The sequence below is a fragment of the Rhynchophorus ferrugineus genome, unplaced genomic scaffold (assembly GCF_030347505.1).
Source record: "Rhynchophorus ferrugineus isolate W39M unplaced genomic scaffold, kcgeb_rfMv2 rfM1, whole genome shotgun sequence".
NCBI lineage: Eukaryota > Metazoa > Arthropoda > Insecta > Coleoptera > Curculionidae > Rhynchophorus > Rhynchophorus ferrugineus.
In genome coordinates this window covers 88,229,868-88,257,798 of record NW_027472580.1, presented here as the reverse complement: position 1 = coordinate 88,257,798, position 27,931 = coordinate 88,229,868, and the positions used below count along the sequence as shown (strand labels likewise).

The 27,931-nt window shown below is 32.5% G+C and overlaps 3 protein-coding genes and 1 long non-coding RNA gene across 5 annotated transcripts in view; 2 read left to right on the top strand and 2 right to left on the bottom strand.

Moving 5' to 3' along the window:
• Positions 1-12,157: 12,157 nt before the first annotated feature.
• On the top strand, positions 12,158-12,727 carry LOC143191817 (uncharacterized). Its single transcript, XR_013004638.1, has 2 exons — positions 12,158-12,467; positions 12,503-12,727. It is a non-coding gene; the product is annotated as an uncharacterized LOC143191817 (long non-coding RNA).
• A 743-nt stretch (positions 12,728-13,470) lies between these two features.
• Positions 13,471-14,138, top strand: mRpL51 (mitochondrial ribosomal protein L51). Its single transcript, XM_076411953.1, has 2 exons — positions 13,471-13,817; positions 13,870-14,138. Exons 1-2 carry the CDS (start codon positions 13,544-13,546, stop codon positions 14,091-14,093), a joined length of 498 nt encoding a protein of 165 aa, XP_076268068.1. The 5' UTR covers positions 13,471-13,543; the 3' UTR covers positions 14,094-14,138.
• A 60-nt stretch (positions 14,139-14,198) lies between these two features.
• LOC143201088 (dipeptidyl peptidase 9) lies at positions 14,199-24,654 on the bottom strand. 2 transcript variants are annotated; one of them, XM_076411939.1, is made up of 14 exons: positions 24,297-24,654; positions 23,833-24,215; positions 23,573-23,690; positions 23,371-23,515; positions 23,149-23,317; positions 22,991-23,098; positions 22,640-22,919; positions 22,244-22,565; positions 21,951-22,187; positions 21,707-21,896; positions 21,528-21,646; positions 18,331-18,553; positions 18,075-18,267; positions 14,199-15,698 (listed from the first exon to the last, which is right to left on the bottom strand). In XM_076411939.1, the coding sequence occupies exons 2-14, from the start codon at positions 24,056-24,058 to the stop codon at positions 15,494-15,496; spliced, it is 2,535 nt and encodes an 844-aa protein (XP_076268054.1). In that variant the 5' UTR covers positions 24,059-24,215; positions 24,297-24,654; the 3' UTR covers positions 14,199-15,493. The 2 variants fall into 2 exon arrangements, with proteins under 2 accessions (XP_076268054.1, XP_076268055.1); XM_076411940.1 differs by having other exon boundaries at positions 24,554-24,654.
• A 491-nt stretch (positions 24,655-25,145) lies between these two features.
• LOC143201072 (uncharacterized) overlaps positions 25,146-27,931 on the bottom strand; it is a 37,413-nt gene continuing 34,627 nt past the window's right edge. Inside the window, exons 4-6 of the mRNA XM_076411927.1 lie at positions 26,190-26,330; positions 26,002-26,133; positions 25,146-25,509 (exon numbers count right to left, since the gene is read on the bottom strand). Coding sequence (XP_076268042.1) covers positions 25,361-25,509; positions 26,002-26,133; positions 26,190-26,330 — 422 coding nt within the window. The 3' untranslated portion in view covers positions 25,146-25,360. The remainder of the gene's footprint in view (positions 25,510-26,001; positions 26,134-26,189; positions 26,331-27,931) is intronic.

Here is a 27,931-nt window from a genome sequence, read left to right as displayed (position 1 = left end):
TGGTAGGCTAAATGCCGAGGACCGTGGTTCAGAGTCCACAGTTAAACAGTAGGACCAGTCCAGATAAACCCTCGTTTGTACAAGGAGACTAATACATGTATAAAAAAAAAACGTCAAGCAGGGCAAATTAAAATTCAGAACCGGATATTATCAAAACAGTGAAGCAGCAGCTCTAATATGTATCTTGGAAGTAATAGAGCAATAAGCTCAAAAAGAACAGAAGGTGTACGATTAAACATATTAATTGAGTTTTGTAGCTAGAGTTCTCATTTTTTCTTGTAGAGAATAGAAGTGGATAATAGTTTGAAAAAACGTGGATGAGAAGCTGCATCAAACAACGGCAATTACGATAGCCTTGCATTTCAACATATAAAAAATATTAAGACGTAGAAAGGATTTTCTTTATTTATGACTTTTATTCAACAGAACAATATATATGTATATAGATAATTAAAAATAATAATATTGACTTGATTTATTTAAAGAAATTGATAGGAACGAAACTAATCAGCACGTCAACGGAAACATTTTGGTACTTTTCCTGCAAAAATATTCCTTTAGAGGCATGTGGTCTGCAAGTGGTCTGGTCCTGTTACAATGTTGCCATGTGTTTATTATTGTTAGATATTAAAATAATTTCGATTTTAGATATCACAGATAACCACTATCACCTTTCAATTCTCCGTAAATTGTCTGGTGATTAGTTATCGTTAAAATCGTGTCTATTGTTTTTTCAATGATTAAATAATTTTTGTAATAGTAATAATTCGGAATATTTTTTAGAGTTATATAAGGTGGGTCATCTGTTGGTTTTAGTTAAAATGTTTTCATTTACTTTGCAACCACCAGAACATGAAATTTACAAAAAGTAAAATAAAAAAATATAAAATACCCCACTGATAAGAAGTATTGTTTTAGTAATATTTTCAGGGACTCAAGATCTATTAATATGAAAATATGTGTTCGATGTTTGGATCAAGAAATCATCCTTAGTGATTATTAGTGAAATCTTAGCAATTATGTTGCTTTAGTAATAATTATCCCTAGTGGTCTATTTTTTCAAAATGTCAATTTCAAACCAATTTATATTTTGTGTTAAATTTATATTTAATGTCTTTTGCTTATTATCAAGGGAGATAGCAGAAGAAAATATATATTTCTTAATGGACAAACCATAATATTTTGGGCACCCAAACAAAAATGATGCGACTTTGCTTGAAGGTAGCAATATAAATATAGTTGTAGAAAAATATGGCAAACTTTTAGTCTGTAGTTTCAGAATAAAGTATCAAGAGGTATTCGATGCATTCAGATACTGTAGGAATAATTGCTTACACCGAGATCTTCAGATACTTATATAGGGTGGGGCAAAAGTCCCGCCCCGTTACCATCTTGGTTATGTGACGTTTAGCTCAGTTTCGCCATTAGGTTGTGTAGAAATCCAAATATTATTATGGATAAATATACGCCACTAGAACGAGCAGAATCGATGCTGGCGTACCTCAAGGTTCCCCGCTGGCCCCAGCCTTATTTAATCTCTTTATTTCAGATATGCCGAGAAAAGAGCATATTGACGTCGCCTTTTACGCTGACGACACTGCTTTCTTCACGGCCGCCAGGTTCGAAGTTACAATTCATGAACGTTTACAGAAGCAGCTCGATCATGCGGTCAAGTGGTTCAAATTCTGGAGGTTACAAATCAACCCCCTGAAAACCCAGGCCATCATTTTCCACAAGAAGCGTTACGCACTGCGCGTCTCGCAACTTAAGATCGACACCGCAATAATTCCATGGCTGGATAACGTCACGTACCTAGGTCTTCACTTCGACCGGCGGTTCGGTTGGCATTCCCAAATCCAGAAAGCAATCCAAAAAGGTTCGGGGATAGCAAACCTGCTATCTCCTCTGATCTGCCCTTCTAGCAGACTTCCAATCTCCATCAAATGCTTATTTTACAAGATGTTAATTCGGTCTGTACTCCTCTACGGATCTAATGTCTACTTCAAGTTTGTTACACCCAACCAGGTCAAACGGCTTCAAGTTTTCCAAAATAAGCTCCTCAGGAGAATATTAAACGCTCCATGGTTTGTCAGAAATAATCAAATTCATAGGGAAACTGACACTCCAGAAATCAAGCACTTCATATCTCAATCATTCCACAAACAACAATTCAGCTCAAGTTCTTCTGAAAACGCGCTTGTTCGCGAGCTGGTCGACATGCTGGGAGCTTAGCACCGCGTCACCGCTAAGCTCTCCCCCTTTTCCAGGCTGAAACGACCTCATTCGTCGCTACAGTCATAACTTTTGCCCCATACAACAGTACCCAGTTGTGTGTTAACTAAGGTTCGCGAATCAATAGAATCGCCGGGCCCTCGTGCCCAATAACGGCTGCCCGATCAGCGGGTGCCATATCCCCAAATTTAATGCAGTAGCAGTAGTGATCCACAGGGGTCAACTGTGAGGCGGTTTCGGTTTAGTGTATTGGTAAGCCCAGAGGCAGTCCCACATAACCCGATCCAACTTGTCACTCCAGGGCAAGTCTCCGCGACCAGGTATGCGTCATGCATTCCACCGCCTGGTTTTTAGGCCAGAACAAAAAAAAAAAAAAGAACGAGCAGAAAAAGTGACAATATTTGTTGAAAATAATCGTTCCGTTATTGCCACTCAGAGGAAATTGCGTCAATGCTAGCGGGACTTTTGCCCCACGTTGTAGAGTGTTATTCAGAAAATCAAGATAATCGTAAAAATATATGAGTAGAGACTGCCCTTTGTTGAGGTACGTCAAATTAAACATCATTCGGAACTTTTTTTGCTGTTCTTGTGCCTCGGGATGTTGCAAGGTCAATTCAAAGTGCTTTTGTTACGTTTGTGGATCTTATATGATTGGTCAATGTGCTACAGTAGACACTGACGAGCCATGTGTACTGAAATTGCGTTGTAACGCGTGCAGAACAAAGCTGTACAAGTGATCACTTGGCGAAGATGTATACTGAAAATAGGACACTACAAATATCCTGATGTATTTTCAGTATGGACCAGCAGACATCAGTGTATGACCTGGCTTTCCAGTACTTAATTAAGTTATTCTTAAAATGCACATCACACGCAAGAATCGAAAAAGAAATGTTTGTCGGACCTAAAGATATTCGAAAACTAAACTAATGGCAAATACAAAGTTTACAAAATGTTTAACTCCTGATGAAGCAGCAGCATATAGATCGTTTCAAAGTATCTTTCACAATTTTCTTAGTAACCAAAAATCACCGGATTACAAGCAAGTAATCGACAATTTGTTTCAATATTACCATAACAGGTCACAATTGAAAAGTCCCCAGCCTACCATAGGAAAACACATTTTTTTGACAAAATTAGTTTGTTTCATTCAACATAATTCCCTTCAAGCTTCACTGATTATAGCGATCATCCAACTTTTCGATTCCATTTTTGTAGTACGATTTGTTCTTTTTGCACCTCTTCATTCGACGAAAGTTTCTTCCCAGCGAGTATTGTTTTGAGATTTGAGAACAGGAAATAGTCGCTGGGAGCCAGATCTGGAGAATACAGCGGATGGATGGATTTTTGCCATCGTTTTCACTGACTTGTGACACGGTGCATTATTTTGGCGAAGCGGCACTTTATTTTTCTTCAAATGCGGCCGTTTTTCGGCAATTTCGTTCTTCAAACGGTCCAATAACGTTATGTAGTAGTCTCTTTTGCTGGTCCTTCCTTTTTCACCTCAGAGTGAAATGATGGAGCCATGTTTCATTCATTGTCATATATCGAAAAACTCGGGTTTATTACGCTTGATCATCTTCAAACACTGCTCCGAATCATCAACTCGTCGTTGTTTTTGGTCAAAAGTGGACCTGCGCAGCATCCACTTTGCACAGATCTTTCTCATACCCAAATATTCGTGAATGATATATGCACGTTCAGTTGATATCTTTAGACTGTCTGCTATTTAATATCAATTTACGGTCATTCAAAATCATTTCGTAGATTTTTTAAATGTTTTTTGTCGGTAACAACCGCTTTTGGGCGTCCACTGCGTTCACCGTCTTCAATGCTCATTTCACCACGTCTAAACTTAACATACCAATCCTTGATTGTTAATTTTCCTGGGGTAATGTCCGGAGACTCGGCATCAAGCCATGTTTTTGCTTCAACTGTATTTTTCCCTTCGAAAAGCAATATTTTATCAACATGCGAAATTCTCTTTTTGCTTTCTTTTTCTAGCTTCACTCAAAATTCTATAATTCACAAACTAATGATCCGACAGCTTTCAAATTTATCCACGCATCTTTTGAGGGTTAGGGCTGTCTAAAAAACATGTGGATTTAATTCTAGTAGCTTTTTTTTTCTTTTTGTTCTGGCCTAAAAACCAGGTGGTGGAATGCATGACGCATACCTGATCGCGGAGACTTGCCCTGGAGTGACAAGTTGGACCGGGTTATGTGGGACTGCCTCTGGGCTTACCAATACACTAAACCGAAACCGCCTCACAGTTGACCCCTGTGGATCACTACTGCTACTGCATTAAATTTGGGGATATGGCACCCGCAGATCGGGCAGCCGTTATTGGGCATGAGGGCCCGGCAATTCTATTGATTCGCGAACCTGAGTTAACACACAACTGGGTACTGTTGTATGGGGGTAAAAGTTATGACTGTAGCGACGGATGAGGTCGTTTCAGCCTGGAAAAGGGGGGGAGCTTGGCGGTGACGCGGTGCTAAACTCCCAGCATGTCGACCAGCTCGCGAACAAGCGCGTTTTCAGAAGAAATTGAGCTGAGTTGTTGTTTGTGGAATGATTGAGATATGAAGTGCTTGATTTCTGGAGTGTCAGTTTCTCTATGAATTTGATTATTTCTGACAAACCATGGAGCGTTTAATATTCCCCTGAGGAGCTTATTTTGGAAAACTTGAAGCCATTTGACCTGGTTGGGTGTAACCAACTTGAAGTAGACATTAAATCTGTAGAGGAGTACGGACTTTTTAATTCAACAAATGGCCGCTAGTGGTCATAAATAGTAAAATAGTTAATTTATTGAATATTTCGAAAGCTAGAACCAATTTTAAAAAACGGACTACTGGTTTGTCTTCATCTCGCCAATTTACCTTATAAACAGCTTCTGGTTGATCAGATCCAAAGCCGTGTGTGCTTGTTTTATCGTTAATATAATACCATAGGTTTTATCAAATGAACGACGATAATAGATTAATTTATTAGTTAAACACCATTTTTGATTAGAAAGAGCTTAATAAAAATAATCATCAAAATACCCTTCTCATAATACAGTTATATTTTGTGTTTACAATGCCCTACTATGTTCCAATTCGAAATTATCAATCGAAAACAAAACAAACTTATACAATAACCTCATTTTTTCAAGTCGAATCATAATATTTGCCTCATTTTTACTATGGACAACGTCCCGGCCATTGCGCTTATCTCTATGGAAGCGCCATTAAAATAAATAGTAAATTTATTATGCAAGGCGAATAGTTTCGAATGAATAATCGTCGCAAGTGATAACACGCCGTATCAAGTAACCTTTCTGGTTTCAATTTTTTTACCATTTGCGTCAGCTTGCGTCTTAACCAGTGTGTTCTGGCGATAGGAACATCTCCGGCGTTGATATAACACAAACATCGGTGTAGAAAAATATTGGAATTCAATAACTAACGGTCTGCTCCGTTTGCAAAATTGGGTGAATTCATGAGGTCGGATAGTGCATCGTTTGTTTTTATATATTTGCATTGATCGTTAAAACGTTTGAATATTTGTCTCCTTTCTAGAGTCACATATACAAGTTATGAAACTTGTAGGGTAACAACATTTTTTAATCTACTTGAAAACTATTTTATATAGGCTTATAAATTAGTTTTAAAGATTTTTTTTTAATTTTAAGCTTGATTGTGGAAAATCGGACAATATATTTTATTCAAAGCAGCAGAGCTCCCATGAAATAAAGAAACTCGCAAAATATAATTAATAATGGTCTATTCAAAGTTATTTTGTACATACGTCATCTAAATGTGTGACGTCGAAACGTCGCAATGTTGCCGCATCAACTCCGAGTTTTAGTTCAGTTTGGCTTTGCCATACAATAAAATTCTACTTTAAATAAAATAATGAAACAAAAATGTTATGAAACATATTTACTTTATTTCAACATTATAGTACATCTAATGCATATATTATCGAAGTTATTTTATATATATATATATATATATATATATATATATATATATATATATATATTATATGTGTAATATATGTGGTTTTATGTTTTTTTTATAGTTTGCTTGTAAAGAACTATATATTGTAAATTACTATAGCAGCATTTTGGAACGCTAGTTTTCGAGGGCAAAAAAATTAAATTGTAAATAATAAATAGTAAGATACTTTGAACTGGTATAATAGGTAATACTTTTTTGATAAACTTTCAATATTTTTGTCCAAGCCTCTTGTTTGTCGAAACTTTTTTCCTAAAATCTTGAAAACTAAAATTAGGTTCCAAAGGTTTCAGAAATTGCATAGATCCAAAAAATTTGAAGATTTTTTTACAGTAGCAGTTATTAAATTTCTTTTAAAAATATTAACCGTAAAGAGGTGAATAAATATTTGTAATAAATAAATTTTCTGATAGGAAAACTCTACTTTAACATTCAACAATTTATTTTGTTGGCTATTAAGAAGGGCACCACACTTTTTATTTGTTAACGAATGGACTATCTTAACAGAATGTGTTGAACTTTTAAAGCCCATTGTAATAATTACCACCGAGTAATTTGTTGAAATATATCCCAATGATGTCTTTTACTATACGGTCAATAAGAGGACTGCAACATTCCATCAAATCTAGAAATAGAAATGAATACAATATGCGGGAAATCCACATTTTTAGACCCTAGATTTAAAAAAGCAGGATTTGGAATTGCAAATAATGCTGAGGCGACTCACAAAGTTATCACAAAAGAGATATCTTCCATTTTAACTTCAAAAAATACAAATATAGTTCCACAACTCGAAATTCAAGACAAAACTACTGACCAAGAATGTATTGACATCTGGAGATATTTGATAAAAAAAAATGGCTAGAATGAAAGAAGTAATTACTCCAAGTACTGCAGCAACTTTACAGATTTAGCAGTATTTCGAAATTCCATTTATTGGGCGTTAGAAAACCCATTGGATTTTTGGCAAACCCATAAAATGAAACTACCTGAATTATATCAGTTACACGTAAAATATTCCTCTATACCCGCAACATCTGTCCCCTGGGAACGAGTTTTTTTTTTAATCTGGGCAAATAATTAACGATCGAAGAAATCGCCTCACGGGAGAAAAGTTGAACATGATAATATACACAGTATTTTAAAAATATTTCCGTTCAAAAATAAATAAAACTTTTTTTTAAAAAAGGGTTTGGTAGTTATTGTACGATCATTTTTAGATCATGGATTAGATTTTTCAATGATTAGGTATACGTTTACATTTTATTTAGTAGTTATAGTTATTGAAAATCATTAGTTTTTAGGTTTTATTTAAGTTGTATTGTACTATTTATATTTATTATGCTATGTTATTTAAAAATATCAATAATACATTAATATATTAAAACAGGATTAAACATTTGTGGTGTTATTATTCCATTCCATTTTACACATCTACAGAACATTCAGTATAAAAGTAATCCTACGTCCTTTAAAATTATATTATTTATTACATGATAATAGAAATTACTTATTTTTTAATTTTTTTTAACGTTATCACGTGAATGAATATATATATATATATATATATATATATACATATATATATATATATATATATATATATATATATATATATATATATATATATATATATATATATCTGTCTCGCTTATACTACTATTGGAGAATATAGATATTTAAAGTTAACTGCTCCAAGCATTTATCTCCGTCCTTTCCTATCTCACATTTTATACAGACAAGAATTCGTACATCTTCGTCTGACATCACGAATGGAATAAAACAGTCGAACCGTGCATTACTATTTTCAGTCGCTATTTTTTTGGCTATCGACTGTTTTGTGACTATCAACTGTTTCGACTGTTTTCAGTCGATAGTTCCCAACGCTACTAATAACCTTTTGAGAATCTACGTCGTAGCAATAAATTACATTAATATTTGGGACAGAACTAACCATCACTTGTAATACTGCCCCACAAGGAAAAGAAAAATTCTTACACATCGTTTTTTTTTAATAGTAAAATTGTATATTACACTACAAGGGCAGAAAGTTGAATTTTTTTAAACTTTTGACTCGTGTGGTGTATACGATTTTTTTTTCATAGCCGGTCGAAAGTGCGTTATCGCCCCCGACATCAATAGACTTCTTCAGCAACGTATCTGCATTTATTATCAATCGCGCTTCTGCATAAAAATTTCATATAACGTGTTTCCCGTCCGTGGATTCATTAGATGATAACGTATTGTCCATTTTTTCTGGATTATTGAATCGAGTGACGACAAAACAACATTGATGATTATTTTTAAGTTTAGAGGTAGTAACGTTAGTGACAGCGGTAAATAATTTTTTGTAGCGACAGTATAAAGAGTCCCTAGTGACGAATGTAAATACGCATAAGAAGTTCTTTCCTCCCGCCGTTATAGAGGGCGTGGGTGTACTTCTAACAGGGAGTAAAACTTTCTTCCCTGTTATTAGGGAAGAAAGTACGTACTTTCGACCGAGGTATGAAAAAATCCAAGTTTTGTCCTACTTTTACTTTGATACGATAGAATAATGTCTAGAATAGGTTCACACGAAATTTTATGTAAATCGGTTGAGTAGAACTTGAGCTTGGTTGGAGCAGTGGTAAAGACTACGGATGGTCCTCCTATTATTGCGATAGTCGGCGGGTTCGGATTCTGCTGAGGCATTGTCGAAAATCTATGTTTGTGATTGGAAAATCTATGTTTGTGATTGTTCAATATATTAATAATCGTACTAGGGAAGAGTACAAAGTCCGACAAGGAAAATGATCTCAGTTACGCCAGTAACCAGACAACTAGACTGGTTAAGACCGTATGTCTTTTGGGATGATTTCTATGTTGGTTACTCGCCAGTCGATAGATTTAATGCTGAGGATCGTGGTTCACATCTCACATTAAACTGTAGGTTCAGTCCAGATGAACCCTCGTTGGTAAAAAGTAAACTATAGAATACAAAAAAATTAAATTTTGAAAACACCTCGAAAAAGCATATTCTAAAAAAAATTTAGACTAGATTACCCCCTTAATATCAGAACATTTTTATAATCTAACACAATTAAAGTTATCACAACAGGATGTACTTGAGACCAAGGGGGCCCCACCCCCTGCATGGCGTCAATCAATGAAATAAATGATCTTGATATATTAATACGTATCTCGATATACAAATATATCATTGCATAGATGAAACACGAAGACGGGCGGTGGACTGCACGTGGAGTACCCATAACAACAAATCTTTTTTTGCAAATAAAAAATACTTTATTCATTTCCCGACACTATTACAGCATAATTGTTTGTATTGCGATGGGCACGCGGAAGGGGGGCCGCAGGAACACTTAAAATTATCTTAGCACATTTTTATTATGAGTATTTTATTTGTAATAGCCCAAGCACATTTAAGATAACGTTTCATCAGTCTCTTGAGTGATCGAGTGTTTAGTTTCGAAAAGATTTAACCCATTTTTAATTTTACGTTGAATTGGAAGAACTGTCTTTGAATTGTTGTTTTTAATTTTCAATTGTAGGACGGTTCTCGTAACATGAAATGACAGGAAAATAATGTCGGTTTTATCGTGTGAACTATTAGGTGCTTGCATGTATTTTGATATTTTTTTCATTTTAAAGAATTTATTGAGTTCTTACCCGACTTCGAAAAAGGAGGAGGTTCTCTATTCGGCAGTATATTTTTTTTGAATGTATGCTCGCGATTTCTCACTCAATTGTGGGTCGATTGTCAAAGTTCTTTTTTATTCGAAAGAGTAAACTTCCGAGATGGTCCCATTAGAACCAAATCATAATCTGTTAGGGGAAAAGGGGGCGAAATCATGGACAACGCTCAAATTTCAAAGGCACGTACAAAGTTTTCAGATATTTTTATCTAAAGATATTTGTGAATAATGTTATTGCTGAGCTGATGTGATGGAAAATCGGAAGTCGTTCAACGCAAAAGCCATTCAGTTTGCTTTTTAAGCTCTAACTTATAACATATAAGACCTCATAGAAATGTTGTAGACAACTGTTTCTATGGTGTAATGGTTAAAGCGTTTAGATCCCAAACGGAGATCGTGGGTTCGATTCCCGACCGAGACAACAACTTTTTGTTGTTGTTTAGTTAGAACTTAAAACATTTGTAAAATCATCTAGGCTAGGTAGTGGACCCCGGAGCCTGAAGCTATTTTCAATCATTGTTTCTTTATTCCTATTTTTCCTCATACAGGCTGCAACTATACTTGGTCTACCCATTGTAATATTAAATAAATTAACTGCGTAATTTATTGAATAAATATCTAACACTAAAAGGAGAAAAATACATTTTTAACGAGAAAATAGAACCGACTTCAAAAAAATAAATAAGAAACTCTTTAAAAATTCAAAAATAATCAAATTTAGATTGAATTTAGAACACCAAAAAAACATTTTAAAATAAAATATGTACATAATAATCGTTGTAATAATTAAATAAAAATAAACAAAAACCTTATTTAACCTATCTACTACACAAAATCCGACAAAGAAAATGATCCCAGTCACGCTAGTAACCAGGCTGGGTAAAACCGAATGTCTTCTCGGATGATTTCTAAGTTGGTCACTGGCCAGTCGGTAGGGTTAATTCCGATGACCGTGGTTCGGAGCCCACGTTAAACAGTAGGTCCAGTCCAGATAAACCCATAGTAAAAAGAGGACTTTAAAATATGTAAAAAATAAATAAATAAAATACAAACAAAGACTTTCGCCTGTAAAATGTAATGTTGTGTAAACATTTTAACACAATTAACCCTTCCTTACTACATTTCCAGTTTTGCAAACAAAATTACCTAATTTTTAAATCAAAAAGAGCTTCAATGATTTTCTAAAAAATACAGAACGTTATAGTTTCATACTTATTTATTATATACATATATATCCTTCAACAATTTGTCCATAAAAGTCCATAAAAAACTGAAATGAAAAAATTAATTTCAAATATCAATTTCCAAAAGCCATTCAGTTTGCTTTTTAAGCTCTAACTTATAACATCTAAGACCTCATAGAAATGTTGTAGACAACTGTTTCTATGATGTAATGGTTAAAGCGTTTAGATCCCAAACGGAGATCGCGGGTTCGATTCCCGATGGAGACAACAACTTTTTGTTGTTGTTTAGTTAGAACTTAAAATATTTGTAAAATTATCTAGGCTAGGTAGGGAACCCCGGAGCCTGAAGCTATTTTCAATCAGTTTCTTTATTCCTATTTTTTCTCATACAGGCTGCAACTATACTTGGTCTATCCATTATAATGTTAAATAAATTAACTGCGGAATTTATTGAATAAATATATAACACTAAAAAGAGAAAAATAAATGTTTAATAAAAAAGTAGAACCGACTTCAAAAAAATAAATAAGAAACTCATTCAAAATTCAAAAATAATCAAATTTAGATTTTTAACACCAAAAAAAAACATTCTAAAATAAAATATGTACATAATAATCGTTGTAATAACTAAATAAAAATAAACAAAAACCTTATTTAACCTATCTACTAAACGTGTTTTATATTCTACTATCTACACAATTTAGCTTAATACCTACATAAACCTATTTATCTAATTACAACATTATTTTAACTACTACCAACTAATTACTTTGAAGTCGGTGCCGAGTCCAAAAAATACAAAAATGATAATATAATTTTGTGACATATACAAAAAATTAAATTACCAACAAAACAAATCTGTTTAGGTTGTTGTTTGTATGAATTTTTTGTAAATAGTTTGTTTTCGAAAATAAATAAATGTATACAAAGCATTGCCTTGTACCTGGTTGATATACAACCAAAGATACTAGAAGGTGATTTGGTAATATGACAATATGACACACAATTCGTACGATGAATTGATAGGAAAAACAAACGTAATATACTACTACATTGTAGTATGAAACTTATTTATGTTAATACTAATACTTCGATAATGAAAATATTTAGTTAGCTTTTCCAAGAAAATTTCGTTTTACCGATCACCACGTAGCTAAACACTAGTTGAACATGAACATAAGACGGTTACGATTGTAAAGTAACTGCAACAAATTGAAAATAAACATACACAGAATTTTGCATTTGCATTAGAATTTCCAAATAAATTACAAGCCGGTTTGGGGGCGTAGTGGTAAAGGCAACACGACGGTCCTCCTTTTGCGATAGCCGCGGATTCGAATCCTGCTGAGGTATGGTCGTAAATGTATGTTTGTGATTGTCCTAGACAAGAGTGTAAAATCCGACAAAGAAAATGATCCCAGTCACGCTTGTAACCAGGCTGGGTAAAACCGGATGTCTTCTCGGATGATTTTTAAGTTGGTCACTGGCCAGTCGGTAGGGTTAATTCCGATGACCGTGGTTCGGAGCCCACGTTAAACAGTAGGTCCAGTCCAGATAAATCCATAGTAAAAAGAGGACTTTAAAATATGTAAAAAATAAATAAATAAAATACAAACAAAGACTTTCGCCTGTAAAATGTAATGTTGTGTAAACATTTTAACACAATTAACCCTTCCTTACTACATTTCCAGTTTTGCAAACAAAATTACCTAATTTTTAAATCAAAAAGAGCTTCAATGATTTTCTAAAAAATACAGAACGTTATAGTTTCATACTTATTTATTATATACATATATATCCTTCAACAATTTGTCCATAAAAGTCCATAAAAACTGAAATGAAAAAATTAATTTCAAATATCAATTTCCACGACACAAAGAATGACTTAAGCTTAATTCAAAGATCAAGTAAGATCATTATGTTTTGTTGCTTTATTAACGTCGCGTGACTATCGAGTGTATATGAATGTGCAAAGATAAAATAATTACAAATAAAAACTAATTGTCAAGCATCATTAACATAAGAAATATACGGATGATTTAAGAATTAATCGTAATGATTGTAGTGAATTATGAAAAGTCATACGATTATTTATAACAGCCAATTAACGGTTTTTTGGATTGATGCTCTGACCCCCTAAAAAATGACGCAAAATCGAGACGAAATAAAATTATCTGCTCACACGCGAAGTCTGTCTCATTATTCTTGGACTCCAACAATTTTATAGATAAGCGATGGTGAAGGAGAATAATATATTCCTTAAACTTATTTTAATTGTTTTAGTATGCAATTTATATTTCATCGTTGTATTGTTAGTTGCCTACATATTCAACCATTTAATATTTCTTAATTATAGATAAGAATTTGTGAGGTTATGTTGATGTAACATTAGGTATTTTCAGTTATATTTACACAATTTAGAAATATGTCGTTAACTATTAATGCTGTTAATACCTGTTTAAAAACTCTAAAATCATGGACCCCACAAATAATACCCGTTCGATTTAGATATCACTCTGAAAAACTTGCTCGAGGGCCACTCATTCGACGTTATGGATACGATGATAAAATGGAGAGGAGAGGCCTTTTACCACGACTTAAAGATGCAAAGAGATTGCCCATGCCTCTGTACACCCCAAAAGACGTTTGGAGTGAAAAAAGGGCACTTTTTGGTCAAAATGATTATATTGATATATTAGGTTAGTTATTTGAAAACCGCTTTTATTTGTAAAAGTAATATTTCTTATGTAGGAAATGAAAGGTTGCATCCAGCTAAGATACTTTACAATATGCCTCCATGGTTACGAGGTGTTAGTGGCAATGAATTTCAAGTTATGATAAGAAAGAAGCGGATGCTGGGAAAGACAGCTTACCCTTTGGCTAGACCAACAAAGTGGTACCAACTAGAGAAGCGTATTCAATACCTTTACAAATTTATGAACAGAAAGACAAGGACTGGGTTTTCTCATCAGTAATATCTTAATTATGAATATTTAGGTAATAGAAGTATGTAAGGAAAAGTTTGTTTTATTTTAATTAAGGTAGTGAAAAAAGTGAAAGGTGCATGAATAACAAATGACTCATATAAGTAAAAACAGTTAATTTTATTAGAAATCTGTAAATGTATAGTTTTTATACAAGTATTTCTAAATTGTTAAAAATTTACATAACAGCAATCAAGATTGCTCCAATCTAGAATTCTCAATGTTGAAAATAAATCTCAGGAATGAAATAAATAAAGAGGTTTTTAAATAGCTTAAAAAATAATAATTAAAAGCAATATGTTTATAGTACGGCGCATTGGCTCCGAATACAGCATGGCGGGAAGTGACTTGATATCAGTATTTATTTCTCTGTATAAATTATAACTTAATTTTGTTAGTTGGGAAATAAAAATATTATATAAAACACTACAATTTAAAAGTGAATGTATAGTTCACATTCCATATAAAATGATATATCTTAACACGGCGTGGCGCCAATTTACATATAAATATGAATATAACAAACAATTGGACAAAATTAAATCGCCACACCCCGTAGACAAAAAAGTAAAATGCAAGCTATTATGATCAACAATGAACATAGGCTAAAAATTGGTGTATTGCAATATGGTCAATAAAACATCTGCATCGATATTTGCTTGAAGTTTTTTTTATAATCAGCGTCAGTGCTAAAACAATTTTATTGCTTAAAAAGCATACTGATAACTTCAAAGATATTCTCCGAAAGATGCTAATCGAGTCGTGCCGATGCTAACTTAACAGAAAACAATAATTGATAAAATACAATTGTATTTGATTACTATAAATCTTTTTTAACGTAATTTTTAATACTAGTAGGCGTTGACATTTGAGAGAGAAGGTAGGATTGGAGGGTGGTTGTGAGAATAGAAGTAGGACTAGGGTAACGGCGGTGACGTCCAAACCATGACTGTCGATAACTTTACACATACAAAAATATATTCCCGTGAGATGGTCCTCCAAAGACGGAGTTACTATGATCCAATTTAAATTCGAAACATTCCATAAAATTATCGGTTACAGACATTACAGCTGGGCTACATCAGTACATATATAAATATCACGACAAGCGGTTCATAAAACATCTTAGTACTACATCGGTAAAACAGTCATGAATTTGGAGACCACCGAAATAGAGAGAATATAGAACAACAATCAATAAACTAACTCATAGATTTACAGCTGATGTCGTCTCTGTTTCCAGTGATATAGTCTTTCGTACAAACACGTAAGTACTCACATTATTTAAGTAAATTTTCCCTACGGATAAGACTTTCGGCATACTGAAGGAATGCCCTAACTGCATCGGTTGAGGATTGCACACTGTTGAGATCTAAAAACTATCTGTCGCCCTACAGGTTGTTTTGAAGAAAAGACAACAAAGTCGTTTCGTAGTGCTTGCTCGAATCGAGATGGCGCAAAGAGTGACGCTCGTTGGGGTAGATTTGTAACTGGTAAGGCTTACCAGCCCTGATCATGCTATTAATCAGCTGAGATGTGTGATAGAAATGCACATTCTCATCTATAAGACCGTGTATTATCAATAAACGATTTTCTCTGAAAACAAAAGAGTATTATAAAATATTAGGTATTATAAAAAAAAAACAAATGAGCTATTGAAACCAAAAAGAACTAGAATAAAAACTGCGATATATAATACGAGGGTCAAGCTATAATCAATCAAAATACATTGATGAGTTTTCAGTGTTTCTATTTTAAGTGTGTTCTGAATAATTGCTGTTCTCATTTGTACATTTAACTACGCTCTTTTTCTGACTGCAACCTTTCCTTTTGACGTTGAGAACTTATATACTGCCTAAATTTGCTGTGTAGGAAAAATGCACTTCTACTAATATTGAAGAGTAGCTGATTTATTGTAATATAATTTATATTACAATTTATTGTTGACAGTTTTTTTTATTGACGCTCTACTGAACATACTGAAACAAATTCTCCAAGCTCTGTTTTTGTGTCAGATAATGAAGTAGAATCCGAGTTACTTTTCCCATATTTGAATTTTCGTGTGATACTGACTTCAGTTGCCAAAGTCCAATCTTCAGTTTGTAGTCTATTATAGCATAGGTTAAGTATATCCACGACCCGACGGGATTCGAACCCGCGACTATCACAACAGCCTTGATCTGGCTAAACAAATGTTCGAAAGTCGATTTTGTTATGGGTTTTAATATCCTCTTTTTTCTATAGGTACTCCTCATTTTTATAGAAAATAATTACTGGGAAAACTGATAAAGATATATTACTGCTCAAATCTTTATTCTTGTTGATGGCTATTTTGGGTTTGATCTCAAGAGTCCTAGGTCTAAACTAACATTAAAATGAAAAGGATTATAAACTTTTATTTGAACTAAGAAGTGTTTCTATCTAAAAATTTGTACCTTTTGTTATTCCTATTATACTGTCATAAAAATACTATCGCTCTAACTTAAATGTACTGTCTTCAAATTGTGGAATGCTGGTATTTATATAAGGGTAATGCCGAACATTTAAAAAAATGTATTGATATTGCGTCCCCAAATATTTAAAAATTCCCCTGCTAAAATTTTTTACCGAGAAAATAAAAAAATACTTTCGTTCAATGACTTATTGCTCAAACACTATACCTGAATGTTATAAAGTACCTTGAAATTGATAGATAAAAGTCCACGCTAACGTCAATATGTTATGCATAGTTAACTAGATTTTTCCACTTTCAATAATTATAGCTTGGTCCTCATATATATTAAAGATAAAATACCCGGAATTTATCATTAAAATGAAAATTCTTCAATCATAAGTAACCTCCATTGCAAAAATATATATGAGTATATCAGAGTATATATATGAGTATATCAATATCTTCTATCAGAAGGACTTTCCTTAATATTGGACCTCTTAAACTTTCCTTTATAGCCCTTCCAAATAGGGGTTGGATATTCCTGGAAAACCCAACGACCACGGGGGAGGACTTACAGGACTTTCGGCAATAAAATACGATACAACGGTTCGACCAGGACAGTACCGATAGAGTCGCCAACCTTCTGATATCCGGTAAATTCTTATTGAATTCCACGAGGTTTCGATCCTTATCAATAATCAATTAACATAGTTCACTCGTGTAAATCATTGATCATTTATATCATTTAGTTCTATTACAAATATCACGTGCCTACCCTTAATTCTCACATATACATTCCGATGTTTTCTCTAATCTTTAAAACAATTTTCAGGGGACGTCAAGTTAACACCTTCAGCTCGAGTGAATCTTTTATCACATTCAGACGCCTCCTGTGATCTTAGTCTCTCTCTGTCTTAGATCTGTAGTGGGAACCCGAAAACCAAATCGAAATCTTACTAAGAAACAATACATATTTTTTTTTTTGGAAAAATAGTCGTGTGAGATGTATGAACTTTTTTGGAAAAATAGTCGTGTTAGAGCCATCACGCGTATACGCACATAAAGCTTAGTAAATTTAATTTTTAGTTATTATTTACTTACTACTATTACTTTACTATTACTATATACTATTTTGATATTGATTTACTATTTTAGTTACCACTTGATGATTACGAGTTAATTTTGCATTATATTCTAGCACATTCGAAATTTCACTCAAATTTATCGGTATTTTTGTTATTTAGCGAAATTCATAACCGCAAGGAAATAACTCATCACTGTCCCCAGTTTTACATTCTGTAGTAACTCTTTACACAATTTTAAATGCGCTTGTCCATTAATCTACTATGTTTTGGAGATTGCCGAATCCTCCAAGACTACCGTCAATATTTGCAATATCATACACTTTTTGCTAAATTAAATAATAAAAATGATCAATTTTGATATTTTTGATTTTGGTACGGTTCGTTTAAATAATATATTCCGGGTATTTCCTGACCACACGATTTTAAGTAAAAAAAAAAACAATCGAAACTTACTCGTCTGGAAACTTGTGAACAAAATTCAAAACTGAACCCTCAGTGTATCCGTCCGAGTTATTAACTGGCAAGTCCATATATCTCTCCGTATAACCTGTGTCGTATAAATTCCAATTTGTCACGGGCGCTCCCGCTATAGCTATCTTGAATACTTTGGGGTAGTGGATCAAACCCATCAAACTCAAATAACCGCCTGAAAACAGAAATAAAATGAACGAACATCACGTAGAGTGATATGAAGCAACAGGTTTCATACCGTAAGACCAGCCGTGTATCGCCACTCTGTCCAAATCGATATATCCTAATTTGTTTGCAAGCCACGTCAGGACTTCCACCTGGTCTTTAAGCTCGACCGTTCCCATTTTACCTTTAATATATCCTTCGAATTGTATACCTCTATGGAAGGATCCTCTGGAATCGATGGCCACCACGCAGTAACCTCTGGCAGCCAGCATGTGCATCCTTAATTGTCTCATGCCCTTTAAAATTAAGTAAATCTTATTTTACGCATTCAGATCTTCGGTAAGTTCTCGTCGTTATCTTGTTTATGTGTAAACATTTAATGATTCCTTTAAAATAAAATGGTAAAAAGCCTATTGTCATAATAATGCGCTTCATATTAGGGATGTTTTTTCTTTTTCCTCCTTTCATACTTTTTCTTTCCCTTAGAGTCTGTGTAAGGAATCATTAACATGATAGGATTAAGTGATAACCAGGTAATTGGTTTTCTGCAATTGGATTGTTCATAGGAGAAGAACGATTAAATGAATAAACATATTTATTCTTTCTTTTTTCAGTCAGATAATAATCGAATGCGGGTTGTTGAAGTTATTCATAAATTTTCTTAAAAGGTTTCTTTAATATTCTTACATGTATGTATTTAAACATGAACTTCAAATATTTATAATGTTATATTAATACTTTTAACATAGCATCATCGATTCGATTTAAAAATATAAAGAAAATAAGTATATAAAATAGAAGTAACATTAATTTTTCATCGAATATTCAGTGAATATTATTCGTAGCAAATGATTGAAATGATTTTGGCTTGATACATAAAGAAAAAGATACGTAAATTGCATCCTTATCTTGTAAACCATACATATCTTCAAATCAAATAAAACAGCCAATGCGCGTCAACACCGTCGAACGTATCGCCAAAGTCTGTTTATAAAAACGTAAAATCCCTTTTAAACTCGGAGCAATTTTTTCTCACTTTACTAATTACTACTATTCTAGTTAAAAAGAGACAGAATGAAGTCTGACGTCTCCCAACATGTAACCAAATCGGCCTAGAAAATTCAATCTGTGTTTGTATTGGTCGACACCGTCGTCATATATCAATGTGAATATAATCAAACAACTCTAACCTACAAACTATTGTGTTTAATTAACTGTAGTTTAAGTCCTTCAATAAATATGCACTGGATATAACTACGTACTATTATGTTAATAAATTATATTTTATAACGTTATTTTTGTTTCATTATTTTATTTACATTAGTATTTTGTTTTCAGAGTCAAAATAAACGAAAATATATTTGGTGTGGCAACGTTGCATTATACATTTTAATGACGTGCATTGGTTGTTTTATTCGAAGGACTATATATAAAATTTCAGCATTATATTTTAATGGAGGACGGAAACGGTTAATTCTAAGCGTGTTATGTTGACTTATAATTTGTCATAGTTACATTGTCGCGTTAACGTTAAATCCTCGTTATAGAACAGATAATATATAGCTACGATATGAATTTAATCTTAAATCTGAAGGGTATTTAAAAGGATTAAAAATAAATTGATCGGATTAAAAGTCAAGTTATATCTGATTCAAATATGTCAAGGATTAAAATACCAAATTATAAAGTAATTATATTCTTTGGTTTTAGAAGCATTTTGATGAGTTAATTGTATAAAGAAAAAACTGTGTTTATAAAATCAAGTTTCTTGAAAAATCAAAGTATGAATTACTTTTATTGAGACTGGAGACGAGCAATGAATCCGAGATGCAAGCATTAAGGGTCCACCACCTCCTTCTTTCGTCCGTAGTAACCGTATGAAGCTCTGTAATGTTGATGCACCATAAACACTTACTTGTTTGAATCAAATTTACACTGGACAATTCTAAAGATGATATTTATATTTAACGATAGTCGATCTCACAAGAAGGCCCTGTATCTTTAACGTTAACTTTAGCATTTACCAGTCATTCGTGAATTTGATATATTTCACTGTTTTATAAAAAAAACATATTTTCCTTATTTCATGATTATTTAGATGCTTAGGTTTGGATTATGACTATTTAGAGAATCCGAATTTTCTAAACAAAAACGAGCAGAGGAGAAATGCACGAAATAAATTAACAACACAAATCGTAACGTTACTACGGACAATTACAATTACATTACACCGGTCTTCCTTTTTGACTAGTTGCTACAATGTCCTTACAAGCTATCTATGATTGGGATAATACTCAATAATGTAAAGAAGAATACCCAAGGCATTCTTCGATCAAGCAACCAGGAATAATAGCCGTCAGATCTGTGACACAATATATAAACAAATATTTTCGGTTCTATTTTAATTGGACCAAGTTGACGCGCTGCCAGCTCCAACTCATTCTTGTATCGTAAATTATTCGCCATTTATGTTGTACGTAAATCGACTGCGGGCGTATAAATTTACTTTGTAACGTAAATTTGGCAGCGCTGTACCGCAAAATGCCCACAGAACAATTTTAGATCGGAAGACAAGTCCTTACGTTTTGTGTTTGAAACGATACTAACACGGAAATTGAGTGAGTTAAAATATTATTAAATGATTTTATTTCCTTTTAAGCAATGTTGTTTAAGATTTTGTACTACTTGTGGTTATTCCCATATTGTTGGAACTATTGAACAGTTATGGTGGTTATGATTTAACGACTAAGAAAAGTGTAGGCACAATAAATTAATGTCCGTTTAATCGGAAGGTATGTTTGATACTCCAAAGTTGTTGAAGAAAATAATCTTTCTCAATATAATTTTGTTATAATGTTCAGTGATGTAGTAATTTAAACTTATTAATACTTTGTTGATTATCAAAAAAACTTAATGGAAATAGATTTCATTAAATGCCATTTAAAACAGGTTAGTGAGTGTTAGTTTTTGAGATATTTTTCATGTATTTTAATATACAGACATTTGTTAGTGTAATTAATGATATTATCACATATATTTCTAATCTTAGAAAATATTGTCAAAACATGTTTTAGTAATATTAACATATCATTTTAAGTTATTCTCATTTGTCTATTATGAGAGAAACATGATTAACTTTATAAATTGTGGCCTCATTTCGACTATAGGGCGATCAGTAGTAAAGATTAGCTGTTGTATGTGTACCGATTTGTTACAAAGCAGTGAGAACTTTTTCAAACATCCAATGACTAATGTCACAAATATAATTACCTTAAAAGTGTTTGAAACCAGCTGTACCTCAGGTCCTCCGTAGACATTTAATATTGTAGGATATTTTTTACCGGGTTCGAAATAATGAGGCTTAAATACCATAGCATGAAGAATGTGACCTGAATATACAAAAAATATCTTAATGATGCATAATGAAATGTTTACATATATTACATTACCAGAACTTATTTTATGGGTATATAAGTCGGGAGAGTAACACTCCAACACAGAAGTGGGGCTTTCCACTAAGTACCCAAACGGAGTTAATTTAACGCCTTCCACCGTCCAATCATTGTAATCCACACGAAACACTTGGCAAGCCGGCGGCTTTCTGATATTGCTATACAGTGTAACCAGCAAGGAGCAATCCTAAAAGGACCAACTCAGTTTTCAAACAATATGATAAGTAATTTCGAGTAATACCCTGTTAAATTCTACGACATACGAGTAGCCTGGTCTGGTCAGAAGCCTTATTTCATCAGGTCTTTTCAAAGAAACAACATACAGATGTTTCTCTAATGGGGATTCTCTTAAACCCATAAAATACACCAATTGTTTTTCGGGTTCAATCCAGATGTCCTGTCCCATTACCTCCCAATCTCCAGAGGTTAATTGAACTTTAGAAGTTATTTTGGGCGCTAGAAAGACATAATCAGTGGGCTAAAAGAAAATACATCTTATGCAACATAGGGTGGATGATTCTTTAAATGTTCTACCTGAGATGCTTCAGAGACTCCATTAGCTATAGATGATATTTGGGCAGTAACCAAATATAAGTGCCTATAACCTGTATCTTCATTGGCCCATATGAAATTTACTTCATTATGGTCTTCGGACGGCAAGAACGATAACAGATCGTGAACATTGACCCAGTATTGTGATTCTTGAGTGTAAATAACCTGCACAATAGGGCTTCCTGTCAGACTGTTCATGTTACAAGTGCTATTGAAATATGGAAGATCTTGTGTAAAATTACTTAAAGACAGTAGGACCAATTCCAAATGTTGTTGCTTACGATCCAACAACTGAACCCAAATACTGCAATTCAATTTAAAGGTTAAATCAAACACTTATGATATGTAATTAATAATAATTAATTTAATTTTACTTACTATTCTCCGTCTGGAGTCCATCCCACTCTAACCATATATTCCATCCATGGAAATAAAACTTTTAATGAAAATTGTAAATCTAAAAGACACAGGTCTACAATTTGCAGGTGGTCATTGAGCTTGAACTCAACAAGCTTCAAGTATGACTTAGAATTGTCACAGCCTGCTCTGGGAAATCTAAATTCTTCTACATCACCATTATCTGATTGAGACAGAGGAAAACAAAAGAGTTTCACCTCACCATCATCTACTTCCTCATATAAGATTCTATAAACACCTCCTAGAGATAACATTTTTATCAGCCAAATAAACCCAACAAAAGTTAAATGAACTTAAATATCATAAACCTACCGACAGAAACTGGTTGCCACCAATATCCTTGATACCTACAAAACTCTTCTTGCATTACATATGATGGTACCCCAGCACTTAAGGGATCATCAGCTAAATTCCTTCCACCTTAAAATTATACTTTTGCTTCAAGATATATTTCTGATAGTGTATTTTACCTTTGTGGGCATAAGTTATTCTAAGATTTGAACCAGAAACAGTATGTGTCACCCAGATATCATGATTGCAAATATAAGCTACTAACTCTGGATTTGAGGGGCATATCTGGGGATTTAGTTTTGCACCTGATGATGTCATTCTAAGCTTTGTTGGAAATAACTGACCATTCTATAAAAATGTCTTTAAACCTCAGATAGATTAAACCAGCTTCAATCACTTACAGTGAATCCACTATCTACACATTGAAATAAACTACTGGATGCTGGAAAAACTATTTTTCCTGAATTTTCATGAATTTCATAGCTATTTATACCCCATGTTGTCAATCTCTTTCTTTCCCACAAAAGTTGTTCTTCCCTTGAATATCTACATAACAGATTATTAATAACAATTTATTCAACTTTATTACTTTTAATAACCAACCTATTACCAGATGACAGGCAGGGAAAATTTGACTCGAGAACATATTGCCATTGAAGTCTTAAACTGGTTGGTTGATTTGTGTTTGGAATATCAGTAAATAGCAATGTTGTTTCCCAACCTAAATTAAGTTGAATTTTAAGCCTTGTTAGGAATGTTAAAGCACTTAAATAACATTGATACATAAACAATTTCAAAACTAGTTTATCTTTAAAATGTCTATCATCTGAAGTGTTAACAATTAGTGATAAGCTAATACTAACCATTTTGAGGAGTGCTCAAAAAATATATTCTAGTTCTACCATCCTGTAAGGTTCTAAATGTAAATGATGTAGGAACCATAGTAGATAAATTTGATAACTGTCTCCTCAACTCGCTCACTAGGGCCCTTAGTTCAGACCATGATAATTTCTTGTCTTTGGAAACTATATTTTTGTCACTTTTCTCTTGCACTAACTCTTGTTCACTTTCCCTCACTTCAACCTCCATTTCGAAAGAGTATTAGAACTAATTGATATTTTTTTTGAGTATTTTCAAAACAATGCACCTTTTCCTTATTGCTACAGCCAGCTGCATATTTTGTGTTAAAGTAGCATAAAAACTGGTGTTTATGAATTAAGTAAATCACATTTCATTACGGGGTGTCCTAAAAATAGAGTAAAAAAACCATTCGATGCAAAAAACCATTTCTTTTTTGACCCAAATCACAGCCAAAAACGAAACTAACCTCATTTAAATTGTCACTTTATCAATGTTGCCGGCTTTCGATGAAGTTAATTATAACAATTTGTACTTGTACGACCACCAAACAACTGCTTTTGTTGATCAAAAATATTTTTTCGATAATGTTATATTTTTATTAGAAATTGACAACTTTAACTTCCTTATGATTTGTAAACAAACGGACTTTTGACATCTGTTTTATAGAATATTGGCAACGTTTGTTATAAAAATGTGGAATTATGAAAATAAGTTCTTATATACCCTTTCATTTTCAATTTTAAATTGATAAACTATAATAATTTAACAATTATAACCAAGAATACATCAATAGTGACTGAAAATTTACAAATGTTGCTGTGTATAAGAGGTTGCAGACATTCAGTAAAATTCGGGTAATACTATATTTTGAGATAAAATATGGTTAAAATTAATAGTGATATTTGAGAAAAAACATATTGTACTACGTAATAAAAATAAAGCTTCTAAAAATGCCATAAACATATAAGATATAAATTAAATTGTATTAAAAACAAAATAAATTATTTCAGAATGTGACATACGATCCCATATTCAAAATAATAGATTATTTTATTTTAGAGATTTACGCATAACTTACGATATCTATATTAAGGTTATTATTATATTAATATATGGCAAAATGGGAAGGGGAACAATTCGCTTAGATTTTTAAAATTTTTGCAAACTGCACTTGGCAATATATTCAACGTCACCTATGACGTCCATTGTCTGTTTTTTTGGCAGCATTATATTAAAATTAGGGTGCATATAAAATAAGTTCTTAGTTATTTAATCTTGGATTGACTTTCATGTAAGATATAGGTAAACGAAAATATCAGTATTATTTATTTAATTCAGTAATATTTATATCATTATACACAATTTACACTTACAAAAATATCATATTTGGTAAAAAATATACAATATGTATAGAGTTATTTCAATATTTACACAGTAAATGGCTTTAATAACTAAAAATACTTAAATGTTAGTCCTAATTTAAATCGAATCAGTACAATCTCTCGTTTTGTTATATCGAACAATCTTGGTTTATCTTAATAATAAAAAAATCGATAATACTATCATCGAAACTAGAGGATTTATCGTTGTAGTACTTGACGTTATGACTCGTTCGACTATTCTAATTGGGGCCAGTTGTACTTGGTGATCGGCTACCGATAGAACTATAGGGTGTTCGGCTGAAAAAAGTAAATACGTATTAATATATACCATGTTACTAGCGTGAGACAATAGCAATACATAATAATTGAATTGTTATATTTTGCTGTATTGGCCGTTGCATACCTAAATATATTAAAATGTAATCTTTAAAATAATTTTGTAAATAATTCATTTAACAACTGTGTAATTTAAAACCAAATTAATATAAATAATAAACATAATTATTTGTGTTCTAACTTATATGCGTTTTTATTTTCATTGTCAATTTTTATTAGTATTGAATATAACCGAACACTTTGACGTATGACAGGTTGCATAAAAACATATTTATGAATTAAAATATTACATTGTTTTTCAACAAAATTTTCATTTCTCACATTAAATGTTCACAAAAAAGGGATGGAGATTGTTTGATGATCGAATTGATTAGGGATTTTTAGTCAAAAGATTTAGAAAAATTGTTGAAACTAAGAGAAATATTTTCATTATAACTTATATAATATACTTACAAATACATCTTCTAGTTCTGTATGGTTTGTGACCGGCTTTACAAGAACAATTTTTGTGAATGCAAGCAATTTTATCTTGACAGTCTGCTCCGCAGTAACATTGATGATCGTGGTCGCACATATCATGAAGATCTACATACATCACAAGGCATTAAATATGGAATTTTATAGGGGGAAATTTAATTTACCTCGATTTTTGACGCACTGTCCTTGGTGTAAGTGATGGAAGGGTTTGCAAGCGCATAAATTCTTTTTGGTGCACATACTTTTGATTCCCAACGTTCGGTGACATTCGTTCTTTTTCTCACAAGCTATTCTCGGATGTGGAACTGCAAGTAAATGACAAAAACAAGACGATTAAAAATCTGACGTTTCGACTATAACTTTTCAAATACAAAAAGAAAAAGCAAGCAAATGTGCCTTTGTTTAATACACTTAACGGCTGGGATTCATCGCCTTTCATTCGCAGTTGGCCTAGGCTTTGACCGGTAGCGTACACATAAACCGATCGACCACAGACAGTTTTAAAATTATTTCAATTATTTTGATATATTTCGGAGGCAAATATTAATTTTACGGTATTTTAGCGTAGTAATGTCAATGACATAAAGGAAAAGAAGAGTTATACTTTTTGTAAAATCTTAACACATTATTTAAAAAATAGGTTAAGACCTATAATTGTTGGAGGCGTATCGTAAATAATAACTATAAAACACATCGAATACATATACTTATACCTGTGGTATATAATTGCAAGTTGCTGTTAGTTTAAGAAGGAAATAATTTCATTTTTGAAATACAAATTATTGTGATTTGACGTTTGAAAATATTTTGACATTTGATGGCAATCAATTATATTTGGGGTTAGATTTGAAGCGAGTTACATGTAATTTTGGTTGCAGTTGTTAAGCTTTAAAGCAAATTTTGGCAAACAATCATTTTTTATAATAGAATCAAATTTTAGACTAAAATATTTTGACATGGGATGTCAGTTCGATTTAGGTTATGTCATAATTGAGTTTTATATACAGTTTATTGCATATGATTTAATTTTTTCTCGTCATATTCTGACAGTTACTGATATTTAGATTAGAGCAAAAGCATGTAATGTCACTTTTGTGTTATTATATTATTTAATAAAGGATCTGTAGCAAAAGAAGATAATTTATTTTTCTAATATTTTATGATTTAAGTTCACATCTTTAACAGAAAGGGAGTGCCAGAAAGTTGTCAGCACAACATTTTTATTCCACATACCTTATTTATTATTATAATAAATTAAACATTAAAACTTAAAACATTTTTTTGCTTTAATGTCTAATTAAAAAAAATACTATTTGGTGTTCGACAACTTCATAATTCTGACAGCATGTTTATTTTATACTTTACCCTGTTTACGATGCGTAGACGATTGACAGTGTTAGACATCAAAGCCAGCTATGAAATTCAACAATAGCATTTATCAGTTTATTGTTCTTTTTACGTTTTCTGGGGTAGAATGGTGGTGTGGTCGAATGCTTTGAGTGTTTTTAATGAAGTCATATGTGACAATATTGACGTTTAGAGACATTACCGTGAAAAATTTACGACATCCTCGTACTAAAGCCCATAAAATACGTTACGATCATTAATAGTGTATAGCTAGTATCAAATGTTTCAACAATTTAATGGTTTTTTTACCACAATGAAAGTGAAGGTTATTTTTTATAGACTTAGAAAAAAAGAGAAATATATACTTTTTATCAACCTTTTCATCGAGAATTGTAAGGTAACTTTATTTAAACGATAACCTTGATGAATAAAATAAAGTGGATAGTTTTATGAGGGATAAAAATAATTGTGGTAATAAAAATTTTATGGGCTTGTGATGTTCACATTTAGCAGTAAATATGGTGGATGCGCCGTGGTTTATCAAAAAAATCGAAAAATT

Coding starts and splice junctions, on each gene's coding strand:
- LOC143201088 (XM_076411939.1), bottom strand. CDS start 24,058: ATGGAGGTTGAAGTGAGGGAAAGTGAACAAGAGTTAGTGCAAGAGAAA. Junction 22,920..22,990: donor GTGGCAACCAGTTTCTGTCG/GTAGGTTTATGA, acceptor TGTTATCTCTAG/GAGGTGTTTATAGAATCTTA. Junction 22,188..22,243: donor GAGTCTCTGAAGCATCTCAG/GTAGAACATTTA, acceptor ATTTTCTTTTAG/CCCACTGATTATGTCTTTCT.
- mRpL51 (XM_076411953.1), top strand. CDS start 13,544: ATGTCGTTAACTATTAATGCTGTTAATACCTGTTTAAAAACTCTAAAA. Junction 13,818..13,869: donor TGATTATATTGATATATTAG/GTTAGTTATTTG, acceptor TTTCTTATGTAG/GAAATGAAAGGTTGCATCCA.